The following is a 14,851-nucleotide window of genomic DNA, read 5'->3' on the forward strand; positions in this document are numbered from 1 at the left end:
AGACTATGGGGGGGCCTTAGGAGAAAAGTCCAGCTTGGTCTTGTCTTCGTTATCATTGTGAAGTGGAAGATGGTGCAGGACTCGGTTTTCGAGATGTAGCAAAACTAGTTATTATTATGATCAGAAGGGTCAGTCACTTAAAGGAGATCTATTGATGATGTTTCTTAGATTACTTAATGTTAGTTTGTAGACATCAGACCTTTGCCTGTCTCATAGTCATGACCAATCCTAAGAATCGGTCATCATCATTAGTAGAGTCCTGGACAACTGAAAAGAACTTCACTACAGCAACGCTAGAGAACTGAAACACCAGGAGTAAGAACACTACCAGCGATGAAGAAGACATCAATGTCAATTTGCATATGGATGTGTCTTCCATAACTTTCTTGTTGTCTAACGTGTCCAGATATGTAGGATAGCTTTTCCAAACTACATGATTTTGTGATATTGTATCACAGGATGATCCCGTACACTTGGTGTCTATGGGCATCCACTCAACACAGTTTTGTTGTGAATTCTAGCCTATCAAGGGTTTTGCTGGCATAGTATGATTTTGTATTGCATTTCTTCCAGGTGATATTGTATTGCATGGATATCCTTAACCAAATTTGAGTTAAGTTAAAGGTGAACATATCTTTAATTAGTTTAATTTCTCATTAGACTTGTACAACAAATTTGCTGAAATTTTACCAATTGGCAAAATGTTGCCAATTTAAAATGTATCTAAATTTGCACCTTCTCCTTTATCACTGACATCCCTTACCCTTGGGCGTTCCAGTGCTGCAACATACCCAGTCCTTGGACAGCACTAGAGATTACAAACGTCATCTATATACCGAATCACAGTCGTAGTGTTGTACCAGGATTCTGACACCACCATTGGATTAGCACCATTCTTATAGTAAGGTGCCCCATATTTTTAGTCATAATGTCCTATATTTTTAGGTCCATCATGTAGCTTTTTTCCAGAGATCCGGAGTACTCAGTCCTTGGACAACACTAGACATTACAAACGTTATCTATATACCAATGCACAGTCGTGGTGTTGTCCCAGGATTTTGACACCACCATTGGATTAGCACCATTCTTATAGTTAGGTGCCACATATTTTTAATCCTAATGTCCTAAATTTTTAGGATCATCATGTAGCTTTTTTTTTCAGAGATCCAAGGCCTCAAATGGGCCTTGAACTTTTTTATCGAAGGCAAAGTGCGACACATGTTTTTAGGTTTGGTGGCACGTTTTTGCCCCCTTTGCTTGGCACTCACCTTGTCCACTACCCCACAAGCAAGGGTGATAGCTTTCTTCCGATAAGTGCAATCTTCGTATAGCTTATCTTTGATCCTTGATTGTATATGCATCGTGTTAGAAAATAAACACATATTTTTGTCGTATTTTACCCTATGCCAGTTATACTTCAGCAGAGACATCTACTCGTTTGCAAAAGCGTAGAAGAAAAAAAAAAAAAGTAGGTATACACAAGTGCTTCTGAAGCTATTCCTAATATGTCCTTTTTCTGTAATGTTGTGTCTATATTATTTAAAATCTACTATACAGGTGCAAACCATATGTGCTACACAATAACTATACAATAACATTACAAATGACTTTAATATAAAGTTCTTTAAATAAAAAATAACAGAACCACAGCCACAGTTGGGTCCAGCAGCGACGGCTGTGCGGGGTAAGTACTCATTTCCCATGTAGATGGCTGGGGCGCAGGAGTCGGTGCTGGGCGCAACTGCATGAACACTGCTGGTAAAATAAATAATAGGAAAAATGGCACCAATAATACACTTTTACGCATAACTGTCATGGAATTACACCTCAAATCTTCAAGTCATTTTCAAATGAATGGTTATCCTGATTGTCCAGGTATCAGTAAAGCAGCATTGTTTTTTTTTTTTTTTTGTTTTCTCATCTGTTCTCTAACTGCAAGAAACAAATAGACTTCATGTTTTTTTTTGTTTTTTAACCAAAATCACCGCACGCGATCGTTCATTTGACGTGCTCGGCGGCGTGTGACGAGCAGTAAAACTTTTTGTGAGTAATAAAGTTTGAAAGATTGTTAAACTGGATGTCGCACAGGCGGCAATACTTCCCGCCGGCCGCAGCTGTACCAGAACCATTTAGGCTTTTTGTGAGGCTCGACACCTGATCCTCAGCAGCGGGGGTGGACGGAGAAACATTTTCATTGGCTGTCAAGGGTTTGTCAGAAGCCCAGGAGGGAGATTTGCATCCGTCTTCTTGTGGAGGATTCTGGGAAATGTTTTCTTGCTGGGAATTGACCGCAGGCCGGTCCTCCTGCTTAAGTCCACCATTAACTATTACCATACCCCTGTTTTTTGGCAATAGCGGGAGTGACTCTTTCTTCAGCAAAGAACATCCATTTGAAGGTATCTGGCTTTTGGGAGACTCGCTTCCTACATTTGTGCTTTGATCTAAATCCGCATTGTGTATTACAAGAGACCCAGAAATATAATCACTTGGCTTGATGCCATAATACGGAGAAAGCTGATCTGCTCCTCTTGCTTTTTTTATTGCTCCTGGGTAAAGGCATTGTGGAAAAAACGCATTTTTGTTTTCTTCTTTCGTTGCGATAAGCTGGGCTGCCTCACTAAAGACTTTAAGACCTTGAAGAGTCGCTAAGTGCGAAGAGAATAAGTTCCCGTTAGGTGAGGACTGTTTTGTGGTTCGGTTCTTTTCGCACTTGATGGTTTTCCTTTCGAAGTTGGCTTCGGGACTGCTCCTCTCGTTTTCTGCGTTGGGGAACACTTTGCTTTCCAGGTTCCCCAGGTCGTTGCGTTGGCTTGCCGTGACGGGGCAGAAGTTTTGCTTGTGAGCAAGGTAGTTTTCGACTTTATTAAACCCTATTTTACATACTGTGCATTCGTGATAGTCTAGAAGCCTTTTCGGAGAGGTGGATACCCTATCTGATTGTGTTAAACATTTTTTACTGAGGTCTATAGGAGCGTCCATCTCCAGGGAGGAAATGGTTGAGTGTGAAGGATCACATTTCACCACTGGAACACATTTACTAATTGAAAGAGATGTTTCCAAATGCTTTGGAACAACTCCTGGAAAGATATCGCACCTGGGGTGATAACAGTCCCCGAGGGCTTCTGCTGAGTCTTGAGCAGATGTACATGGGTTGCCAAGATTCGCTACTTGAAGAAAATGCTGTTGAACTAGCTGTTGCCTCTGATCGTGTTCGGGAAGACACATCTCATACATCTTTCTTCTCTTCCTTGTACGCATAGTTCTCTGCATGGCAGGCACTTTGTTCGTCGCGGATCTTTTTAATGGTGGGTCGTGACGTGTGGCGCAGTAGTACTGTTTATGAACCATAAAGGTCTCGTGTCTACTAAAGGTGATGTTACAAGCTTCGCAGGTGGTTTTGGTTGGGTCACTGTTGTCCGCCTCCAGTTGAGGAGTAGTAGTATTTTTAATCTCGTTGGGTTTTCCGTTCATTTTCTCGTCATTGTTAGCGACAGTCGTTATTTTTTTAACATCTGCCGCAAAGTCTTTGCTGTCCCTTGGCTTAATATTCGACCCTAACAAGTCTAAAACATTGCCTGAGTTAATGCAGGATGTCGGGAGGAGCTGGTTATCGGGCTCAGTAGAAGTTACAGGAGGGTTTAGGAGGTTTACAGAATTTTGACCATTGGTGGGACTTACAGCTTCAGGCATCTTCTCGGTCACACCGGGGAAGTCCGCCGTCTTGGTTATATGCTGCCACCGGCTGCTGCAGTAGTGTTTTTTATGTACCAAATAATTGTCCAAATTATTGAAAGTGATGTTGCACTCAAAGCAGGTGGCCCCTTTTGGCATCAAGGGGCTGTAAATAACCGGGGGGTAGCTATTACTTCCATGTCGTAACCTCCTATGTACCAGTTCAGACATCTTTGCAAGGATTTCTGAGGCTTGAGGGACCACCGTGATATCGTGGGGGAAAGCAAACTGGGAAAGGAAAGGTCCCATCGGGAATGAGGGTCCAATGGTGGTGGGTTGTACTGGAGATGAAGCAAGCCTTGGGCTCGATGGCTCAGATTTGATTTTAGTATAGGAGAATACATTTTTGTTTGTCGCCTCTGGCCTCTGAGTGGCGAGGAAAAGATTGGGCTTCTTTTCACTCTTTTCCAGTTCACTGTCTGAGCTTGCATCTTTATTCGGCACGGTCTTTTGGCTCCGTAGAAGTTCATTTTTATTCAGCAGTTCTGGCATCTGTTGTGCATTTGCTTCGCTGGCACCGGGAGAATGTTCAGTGTCAGCTTCCCGTTGTAGTTTACTTCCAGGGACATGAAGCTCCTGGTGTTGTAGGAGTTCCCTCTGAGTCTGAAAGCCAAAATGGCACTGATTGCATCTAAAGGCAGCTTGAGTAAGATGAGAGAACAGGTGTTTGTGGAAGTTAATCACAGATTCTGCCGTGTAGTTACAAACTGTACATTTCAGACTGGCCCCGGGGGGAAGGAAATCTTCAACTTTAACACCTGCAAAAGATGGAAAAATGGAAATACATAAATAAATCTCGCGGATCTATCATCACATTGCAGAAATATGGTTTCGCATTGGAAGTCATCGCGTGTCCCTGCGGCTTTGGAACAGTGTGTCAGTCTGTTGTGCTCTTCCTAATGAATGCAAAATAGGATATCTAATATTGAAGAGGGTTTGTGGATATGTGTCATCTAAGCAAAGCGAATGGTTTATGGCTGCACATATAACTGGGGTAGTCTAGTGCAGAATATGAATTAGGCCTCGTCCATATCTGTGTTGGTATTCCGTCCGGGGGGAGTGCGCATGAGGACCCCCCCAATGGAATACCAAATGCAAATGCAAGCTGTGTGCAGTGAAAGCACACAGACCCCATAGACTATAATGGGTTCCGTGTGCTTGCCGTCAGAACTCCGCAGGGATCATGCGGACAGGAAAGTAGTTCACAATTTACTTTCATGCCCACATGATTCGTGCAGGCAAAACAAGGCAAGCACACGGATCCCATTATAGTCTATGGGGTCTGTGTGCTTTTACCGCACAGCGTTTGCAGTTGCGTTCGGTATTCCATTCAGGGGTCCCCCGAACGGAATACCGAACACAGATGTGAACGAAGGGCAAGCCCAGATATACAGATGGGGCAGTAACAACTCACAGCAGCAAGTTATCTGATCACACAACACAACAAAAAAGATTGAAAAACCATTGAAAGAGTCAAATTCTGTGCCACCATTTTGTTACCATGTTTAGTTAAAAAGCTTTCACCACCTCCACTAACACATCTTTCAATAGGCGCCGCTGCATTGATTTTGGTGCAGTTGGAATTTTTTCTCTAGCCCCCGCCATTCCTGAGCAATCAGCGCTCTTAGTTTCAAAACCCAATATGCTAATTAGGCTCTCTCTACTGTCAGGTGGTTTGGTGGAAATAGCCTGGGACCGCCCACCTGCCAGTAAAGAGCCTAATTAGTGCTTAAATGAGCAGCAATGATTGCTCAGGAATAGAGATGAGCGAACTCTGTTCGGATCAGCCGTTCCGAACAGCACGCTCCCATAGAAATGAATGGAAGCACTTGGCACGTACACTTTGCCGGCGGCCAGTCGCCGTACCAGGTGCTTCCATTCATTTCTATGGGAGCGTGCTGTTCGGAACGACTGATCCGAACAGTGTTCGCTCATCTCTACTCAGGAACAGTGATGGCAAAACATTAAGTAGAGGGGCAACTTATGAAACCTTTAAATTGGCCCCAATTATTTGGTAAACAGTGTATATATATATATATATATATATATATATATATATATATATATATATCTAGAGAGAGAGAGAGAGAGAGGCACTCTTTCATAGACTTGGTTTACAAGGTCATTACTAAATTCGCATTGTCAATCTGTGTTCTGTCAAAGCCTGTAAATCCGGATGTGTTCACTTTTTTATCTCTATTTTACTTTAATTACATTTCCCATCTGGAACTAAAGCTCTGAAATAAAAACTTCTACGATATCAATAGACATCAAAATGTTATTACCTGTATTTTCTTTTTACAGAAAACACTACTGATGAAAAACATGTCCGAACTGGATCAAGATGTCCGAAATTGCATAAGCCACATATATAAAATACATCTATCAGCTTGTCTTAAAGGGGCTGTCCAGATCCTTGAATGTATCATAATATCATATCATAATAATACTCACTAATTCCCTTGGCCTCCCTTGTTGCCTCTTCTCAGGATCCCCACCACTCTCTCTACCCTGACCTCCAGTGATAACGTTTCAACACTCATGCCCTCTTTTGGGCCTCAGAATCCCTCTTTGACTATATGATAACTAACTGCTATTTTTGCCATTAAGGGTGAATTTTTTCCTTTCTGACAGTGGAAGGCTTTATAGCATAAATCTTCTCACTCCAGTGCACCAGAGGGCAGGGGGAATACATTTACCTTGCACCGATTGCACGGCCATCGAAAGGAATCAGAAAGGAGAACAAAGAAGTTTAACCAGTCTTAGTGTGTTGGATCTGTGAGTTCCCCAAGTTCTGCGCCCAGTCAGAGCTGTGGCCTCAGTAACCCTTATAGATATGCCAGTGTGTATGGATGGGTCTGGATTAGGGTTGAGCGATCGGGATTGGGATCGGTTGGAAAATGATTGGAAATCGGATTTGGCTCAACCCTACTGTATATATAATATACAATTATGGTTGAGCGATCGGGATCGGGAAAGATCGGATCTCGATCGGCGATTGAGCAAATTTCATGATCGGGATCGGCTGGAAATCGGATTTTATATCAAGATCGGCTCAACCCCAGTCTGGATATTGAGGAGCATTAATACACCTCTATATGTAACATTAGCATCACCTCATTCATGGTCCAAGATTTGTGTCTTTGGTTATCTGAGCTACAGAAATGTATGATCTAGATCTGAAACCAGTCAAACCATTTACTGACGGGGAACATCAGAGATGATTCCAGGTCCATCACACCAATGTAAATTAAAGATACTTAGCAATAAAATTTATGAAAATTCAAAAAGTTCTCTCTAGAATAAAAACCCACTTTAACGGTCCTTTCCATATTCCGCTACTCAGTCTAATACACTTACCAGTGTGAGAATTTAAGTGCATTTCTAAAGCTCTTGCATTAGAAAAACTTTTTGTGCACTGTGGGAATGGACAAGCGCTGGACATCTGCTGGGAACTGTCCTCACTGTCCTCAGGGAGCTGAGATGGTTCCCTCTGGCGACCGCTGCAGTAATACATAAGGTGAGCTTGCAAGTTGCGTTCACTTCTGTACCAAATGCCACAGGATTTGCAGGGGAAGATGTCTTCTGCAAATAAAGCAAAACAGAGAATAACTTTTTGAAAACTTTTGTTTTGTAGTTTTATTGCTCCTTCCCCAGTTCATTAGGCAAGTGCCTGAGTGAAGGGCATACATCTTGCCTAGGATGATTTGTTACCCGTTCTGGTCACGTTACTCTTAGCAAGAACATCAATTACTTTACCCCCTTTGCCAATTTGGAAAAATTTGCGTGCGATTATCCAATTCTGAATAATTTTATTCACCCTTTATAGTATCCACAGCCTCGATATCAGGGCTGTCCTGCCCAGCACGGGCGAGTTGTACAAATTTTATAATTGCTTACAAAAACTACAGAACAGGCGTCAATCACGATTAAGTCCTGAGCACTCATTGCGTGTTCCGGTCACGTCTTCTTTCCGTATAATTAGATTTTTCATCTCGAAGCTCGTGAGTGGCTTTCTGGCTTGTCAATTATTTTAGAAATGGCTCAAAAACACAAATATGTAAAGTGCACGTTTCGTGGTAAATGAGAGACCTCGTACTTTTTTTAGGTTTCTCACCGCCGTAACATTTCGTAATTGGAATAGTTTTGCTCGGTCATATTCTAAGAGGAAGTCGGCATTAAAATGTCTCTCCCCGTTACATTATAGATCTATAGGTCTGCTCAAAATTTTTTCGAAAACTTCAAAGATGGAGTAGAGTATAGGACACCTACTGTTGACAATGGCCGTAGGCAAGATAGACGCCATTGCTGCTTGTTGCGGAAGCAATTGTATCGAGTCCAACAAGCGAGCTGGATACATTCCCTCCGTAAGAGTCATTTGAGTGGCAGCTTGTAGCCTTGAGTCAAAATCCACAACAAAGGCAATTAACTCCTCGCCCTCAGCAATAGACTTGGTAGTTGTACACCACAGTTGTCCTCCTGTAAGCACAAATGAAAGAGTTTACCGTTAAAAGCAGAATAAGTCTAAATGTCAAACAGGAATTAGAGAAAAAACTGCTGTAAATCTCAGGGTTGTACGCATTTCAAAATGACTATGTTAACCCAAGAGACCAATAACCAAAAGTGTAAACAGCTTTCTGAAAAGGTTTCCTAGATTTCAACAGGGGTTATATAACTAATGGCGCTCCGACAGGTAATACACTACATCCCCCCGATGCCTGATCAGCCGTGGATACAGGGAATTCTAATTTGACAACAGGCTAAAGGGTTGGACACCTGACTTTAATATACAAAATTAGCTTGTCTATGTTTTCCTATTACCACATGTGCCGAATGCATCTGTCCCTTGTTTGCTACTAGAGATGAGCGAACAGTGTTCTATCGAACACATGTTCGATCGGATATCAGGGTGTTCGCCATGTTCGAATCGAATCGAACACCACGTGGTAAAGTGCGCCAAAATTCGATTCCCCTCCCACCTTCCCTGGCGCCTTTTTTGCACCAATAACAGCGCAGGGGAGGTGGGACAGGAACTACGACACCGGGGGCATTGAAAAAAATTGGAAAAAGTCATTGGCTGCCGAAATCAGGTGACCTCCATTTTAGACGAATAGTGGATTTCAAATCCGGGTCATATGAGAATGTGAACTTTGTGACTATGAGACAGGGATAGCTGTACAGGCAGGGATAGCTAGGGATAACCTTTATTTAGGGGGGAATGTTATTAAAAATAACTTTTTGGGGCTCTATCGGGTGTGTAATTGTGATTTTTGTGAGATAAACTTTTTCCCATTGGGATGCATTGGCCAGCGCTGATTGGCCGAATTCCGTACTCTGGCCAATCAGTGCTGGCCAATGCATTCTATTAGCTTGATGAAGCAGAGTGTGCACAAGGGTTCAAGCGCACCCTCGGCTCTGATGTAGCAGAGCCGAGGCTGCACAAGGGTTCAAGCGCACCCTCGGCTCTGATGTAGGAGAGCCGAGGGTGCACTTGAACCCTTGTGCAGCCTCGGCTCTGCTACATCAGAGCCGAGGGTGCGCTTGAACCCTTGTGCACCCTCGGCTCTGCTACATCAGAGCCGAGGGTGCGCTTGAACCCTTGTGCACACTCTGCTTCATCAAGCTAATAGAATGCATTGGCCAGCGCTGATTGGCCAATGCATTCTATTAGCCCGATGAAGTAGAGCTGAATGTGTGTGCTAAGCACACACATTCAGCTCTACTTCATCGGGCTAATAGAATGCATTGGCCAGCGCTGATTGGCCAGAGTACGGAATTCGGCCAATCAGCGCTGGCTCTGCTGGAGGAGGCGGAGTCTAAGATCGCTCCACACCAGTCTCCATTCAGGTCCGACCTTAGACTCCGCCTCCTCCAGCAGAGCCAGCGCTGATTGGCCGAATTCCGTACTCTGGCCAATCAGCACTGGCTAATGCATTGTATTGGCGTGATGAAGCAGTGCTGAATGTGTGTGCTTAGCACACACATTCAGCTCTACTTCATCGGGCTAATAGAATGCATTGGCCAATCAGCGCTGGCCAATGCATTCTATTAGCGTGAACTGAGTTTGCACAGGGGTTCTAGTGCACCCTCGGCTCTGCTACATCAGATTGCTACATCTGATGTAGCAGTGCCGAGTGTGCATCAGATGTGTAGTTGAGCAAAACTGACTCAGCACTGCTAAGTCTCTGCATTCGCATAGGAATGCATTGGCCAGCCTTCGGCCAATCAGCGCTGGCTCTGCCGGAGGAGGCGGAGTCTAAGGTCGGACCTGAATGGAGACTGGTGTGGAGCGATCTTAGACTCCGCCTCCTCCAGCAGAGCCAGCGCTGATTGGTCGAGTTCCGTACTCTGGCCAATCAGCACTGGCCAATGCATTTCTATGGGGAAAAGTTAGCTTGCGAAAATCGCAAACTGACAGGGATTTCCATGAAATAAAGTGACTTTTATGCCCCCAGACATGCTTCCCCTGCTGTCCCAGTGTCATTCCAGGGTGTTGGTATCATTTCCTGGGGTGTCATAGTGGACTTGGTGACCCTCCAGACACGAATTTGGGTTTCCCCCTTAACGAGTTTATGTTCCCCATAGACTATAATGGGGTTCGAAACCCATTCGAACACTCGAACAGTGAGCGGCTGTTCGAATCAAATTTCGAACCTCGAACATTTTAGTGTTCGCTCATCTCTATTTGCTACTTGTAAGAAAACAGTTATGTTTATTTGTCATCCAGGGCGGCCACATGGACTGTTGAATAAAGGAAGCCGTGCACTCATCCGAAACCCACAAATTTCCAATACGATATATATGGAAGTGTCCAGACTCTTGCCTGACAATCGATCTGGGTTTTTGGACTGAACCGAACCTTTGTGTTATGGGAGATGTCAAGCAGTTCATTACACCTATCTCCAGATTGAGAACACATATAGGCTCATCCAAGCCAAACCTGCATGTGTATGTCAGGGGGAAAAGAGTGGGAGGAATGACTTGTTTGGCTGATAGATTTTCTTGGTGATCCCCCATCACTACCAGTTCCTTCTAATCTCTACTTCCAATGTGGCCATTGAGCCGAATACTGGCCACAATGGTGATCCATTTACATATAGAAAAGACACATGGGACACCAACCCAAATATTCTTTTGGAGACCACTAAACCTTTTTGAAGACCATTTGATCATCTTAGTCAGCCAAGCAATGGTGGAGGGGGCCACTATGGAGGTTGAATGTTTGTTGTCTCCATAACTCCCATAGACTTCAATGGAGAAGACCAAAACATGTATGACCAATGTTCCTCTATGAGGCTATGATAGGAAGTCAAGTGAGGTTTAATTCCCAGAGGTAGTGTGGGATTTCATACCAACCTATATACAGTATGTTCCTCTCTCAATCACATAAAAACTAAAGGCCCCCATACACATACAAGGCGATTGTACCGGCCAATTCTGGCAGGACTGCACAATTATGTTAGAGTGTGTTCCAATATGTGTTGCTTAATCTGTTCTTCTGTTCCATTGCAGGTCCAGAAGAATGTATTAAACAATAAAAAGGATCCGTCTAGTGATTGATAACAACAGATCCTAAGGGAACCCATTGACTATAACGGGATCTGTCAGATATCACTCAGTTTCCCGGATGAAAAAGTCAATCATTCATATGCAACTTCATAGACACTGGACAGACTTCAACGTAGACTTCGAGGATGTTTAGAAGTTTCAACACCCAATCCTTTTGTTCTCAAGGTTGAATAGTTTCAGCACCAACAACTTTCTCATGACTAACAATACATGCATGCTAGGCTGAATTAAGCATGCATGTTTATGGAAGAGTCAGCTGTTGGCCCACTGCTATTGAAAGTGCATGGACACCTTAAGGAGGATCTATCACCTCCCCCAAGTTTATGCAACTGCTACTGTGTTACAAAGAACATTGTAATAATAAACATCAGACCTCAGTTACATATGTCACCATTGTAGACTTGGAGAAAAACATCTTTGAAGTCTTTTGCAAATGAGGCAGTTGGTGCACTGGGGGCGGGGCTTCAGCTTCCTGGAGCACTGGGGGCAGGCTTATAGCTTTCTGGAGCACTGGGGGCAGGCCTTCAGCTTTCTGGAACACTGGGGGAAGGCTTACAGCTTCCTGGAGCACTGGGGGCAGACCCTTCTGCTTCCTGGAGCACTGGGGGCATCCTTACAGCTTCCTGGAGCACTTGGGGCAGGCATTCTGCTTCCTGGAGCACTGGGGGCAGGCCTTCAGCTTTCTGGAGCACTGGGGCAGGCTTACAGCTTTCTGGAGCACTGGGGGCAGGACTTCTGCTTCTTGGAGCACTGGGGGCAGGACTTCAGCTTCCTGGAGCACTGGGGGCAGGCCTTCAGCTCCCTGGAGCACTGGGGGTGGGCCTTAAGCTTTCTGGAACACTGGGGGTGGGCCTTCAGATCCCTGGAGCACTGGGGGCAGGCCTTCAGCTCCCTGGAGCACTGTTCTTGTCATTCAGACCTCTACCATCTCCTGCCTGTGTCACCCTGTGCAGTTAGAGTTGATCCTACCACTGCTACGACATCACCCATCCTACTCACATAGCAAGAGCAGCGCTCCCAGGGCTGAAGGTCCGCCCCCAGTGCACCAATAAGAATTCAAAGTTGTTTTTCTCAGAATCTACAAAAGGGATAGACATAACAAAGTGTAATGTGCTCTGTAACACAATGGCGGCAGCGGAATCCGCTTGGGGGAGGCATTAGACTCCCTTTACCAAATCATACTGATCCCCTCCCTCATCCAACCTAATTATGACAATCCCACCCCCCACACACACAAACCAATCTGATCTCTCCCGACTTCTAACGATGTTTTATTCACGTCCCTTGACGCCGATTCATTCCCAGATTAATATTCCAATTTATTTTTTCAAAGAAAACTCAACGTTTAAAAAGTCGAATCAACTTTAAGTGCTAAAACTCCAAAATTGAGGCTTCTTCTTCATATTTTTATTTTTTTTATCTCATCCCTTAACTGCAAATGATGGCGTTCTCACGGGACCGCGCATTAAAAAACTAGATTACGCCTGATGTATTAATGAGTCCAAGGAAGAAACTAATTTGTTTAACTTGTTTAGACACAAAACAAATCACTTAAATGGTGTTATCTGGAATTCCAGACATAGGTATAAATCCATATCTGCTTCGGCTGGAATAATATCCCGTATTGTAGCGTCTCCATGTCTTGTGTATGTGCTATAGTAGACGCTGTATTCACTATGCAAGGGAAAAGAGTATCCATTTTGATAAGTAATATTGCAGTGTTTATCATAGGAGATAACTGCCTTTTAAACTTCACTTCATTTTTCTCCTCAAAGAGATTACAGTTTTAAAACAACTTATTACAGGAATCTGGAGCCGGAGATAAGGCCAGATGATACGCCGCGGCTAAATTGCAAAAAAATTTGGACACTCTTTAGCGGGAAATACTAAACAATTAATTTACTGTGTCTGATTGCTTTCAAAGATGAGAAAGGAAATATGGGAGAAAGCGGCGCGCCTACTGAAGTCTTCGAGATGTGGATTTATTCTCCACCCTCACCCGGGAAAGCTAAATACAGCCGCCATCGCCAGGAGAAAAAGGGAATTTTTTTTATTATTTTGTATATTTAGAATTTATTATTGTTTCGGTGTTATTTGTTTTGGTTACTAAGATATTGTACGGCACTGTTCGCATCCGTCTTTGTCACACGATGTTCTGTCAAGGGATTGTCTGAGATGTACAGGTAATGGATACATAATAGACCACCAGTATCAGATGGGTGGGGGTCCAGCACTCAGACCCTGAACCGATCAGCTGAATGAGCTACTAAAAGTTACTATAGACAAGGTATAGGGTCAAAAGTAACTCTGCTCCTATTGAAATGAATGCTGCCACGCCCAAGTACCACCACTATAGTACACCTCCGTATACAGCTTCCAGCTCCGCACATTGTAGCAATAGCGAAGGGGAACTCAAGCTCTGCAAGTGTATGACCCCCACCAATCGGACACCCCTGACTTATCATGTGGATAGGTCATCAGTAGAGGTGAGCGCGTACTGTTCGGATCAGCCGATCCAAACAGCACGCACGCATTGAAATGAATGGACATAGCCGGCACACGGGGGGTTAAGCGGCCGTCCGGCGTCAAAGCGGAAGTACCAGGTGCTTCCATTCATTTCAATGCGTGCATGCTGTTCGGATCGGCTGATCTGAACAGTACTTGCTCATCTCTAGTCATCAGTATCCATTATCCATAGATCTTCGAAACCCCTTTCTGAGACCCACACTAGGGCTAGTTCCATAGGAAATTAAGGCTGCTCCGGAATCTCCAATGGAAGGACTCTATTATAGTCAATGAAGTCTGCTGGGTTCCACGTGTAACCACTATTTTTGTGATCATTGTTCTGGTCCTTTTATGGACTAGAAGACTAGTGTGAACCTAGAGTAAATGATCAATCAGAATATGTCTCCAGGCCAAGTGCCCCAATGGCAAATAATTGCAACCAAGTAAGAAAGCGATCTGTTATAAATGGTTCTTAGTCATACGTTTGCATTTCACGTCCCTATTAGAGATGAGCGAGTAGTGTTTAATCGAGTAGGTGTTCGATGGAATACTACGGTATTCGAAATACTCATACTCGATCGAACACTACTAGCTGTTCGAAGTTTAATGTTGATGCAGAACCAGCGTTGATTGGCAGAATGCTATACATTCTGCCAATCAACGCTGGTTCTTCTCTTACCTTTCCTAAGTCTTCTCCGCACTGCTTCCCGGCGTCTTCTTCCGGTAGTAATTCACTCTGCCTAGGCATCCGGCCTAGGCAGAGCCGACTGCGCATGCGCGGGCATGCACACGCATACACGCGCATGCGCAGTCGGCTCTGCTCAGGCGTCGGGACTGGGCAGAGCCGCACGCGCATGCGCAGTCGGCTCTACCTAGGCCGGATGCCTAGGCAGAGTGAATTCCACCCGGAAGAGGACGTGGTGACCTTGCGCCGGGAGAAGACTTCAAGCAGAATCCAGCCCGACCGTCACTCGTGGACTTGGTAAGTATGATTTTATTGAATGTTGCCTATCCCTGAAACGAGCATTTCCCCCCATAGACTATA

At 44.3% G+C, this 14,851-nt stretch overlaps 1 protein-coding gene across 2 annotated transcripts in view; it reads right to left on the reverse strand.

Annotated features, from left to right (window-relative positions):
- Nucleotides 1-1,267: 1,267 nt before the first annotated feature.
- Nucleotides 1,268-14,851, reverse strand: part of ZFPM2 (zinc finger protein, FOG family member 2) — a 355,148-nt gene continuing 341,564 nt past the window's right edge. For both annotated transcript variants that reach the window (XM_075270229.1, XM_075270228.1), the window contains exons 6-8: nt 8,005-8,211; nt 7,093-7,317; nt 1,268-4,490 (exon numbers count right to left, since the gene is read on the reverse strand). In XM_075270229.1, the coding sequence (XP_075126330.1) occupies nt 1,999-4,490; nt 7,093-7,317; nt 8,005-8,211 (2,924 nt within the window). In that variant the 3' untranslated portion in view covers nt 1,268-1,998. The remainder of the gene's footprint in view (nt 4,491-7,092; nt 7,318-8,004; nt 8,212-14,851) is intronic.

Source organism: Leptodactylus fuscus, chromosome 4 (assembly GCF_031893055.1).
Source record: "Leptodactylus fuscus isolate aLepFus1 chromosome 4, aLepFus1.hap2, whole genome shotgun sequence".
In the NCBI taxonomy this organism is placed as follows: domain Eukaryota; kingdom Metazoa; phylum Chordata; class Amphibia; order Anura; family Leptodactylidae; genus Leptodactylus; species Leptodactylus fuscus.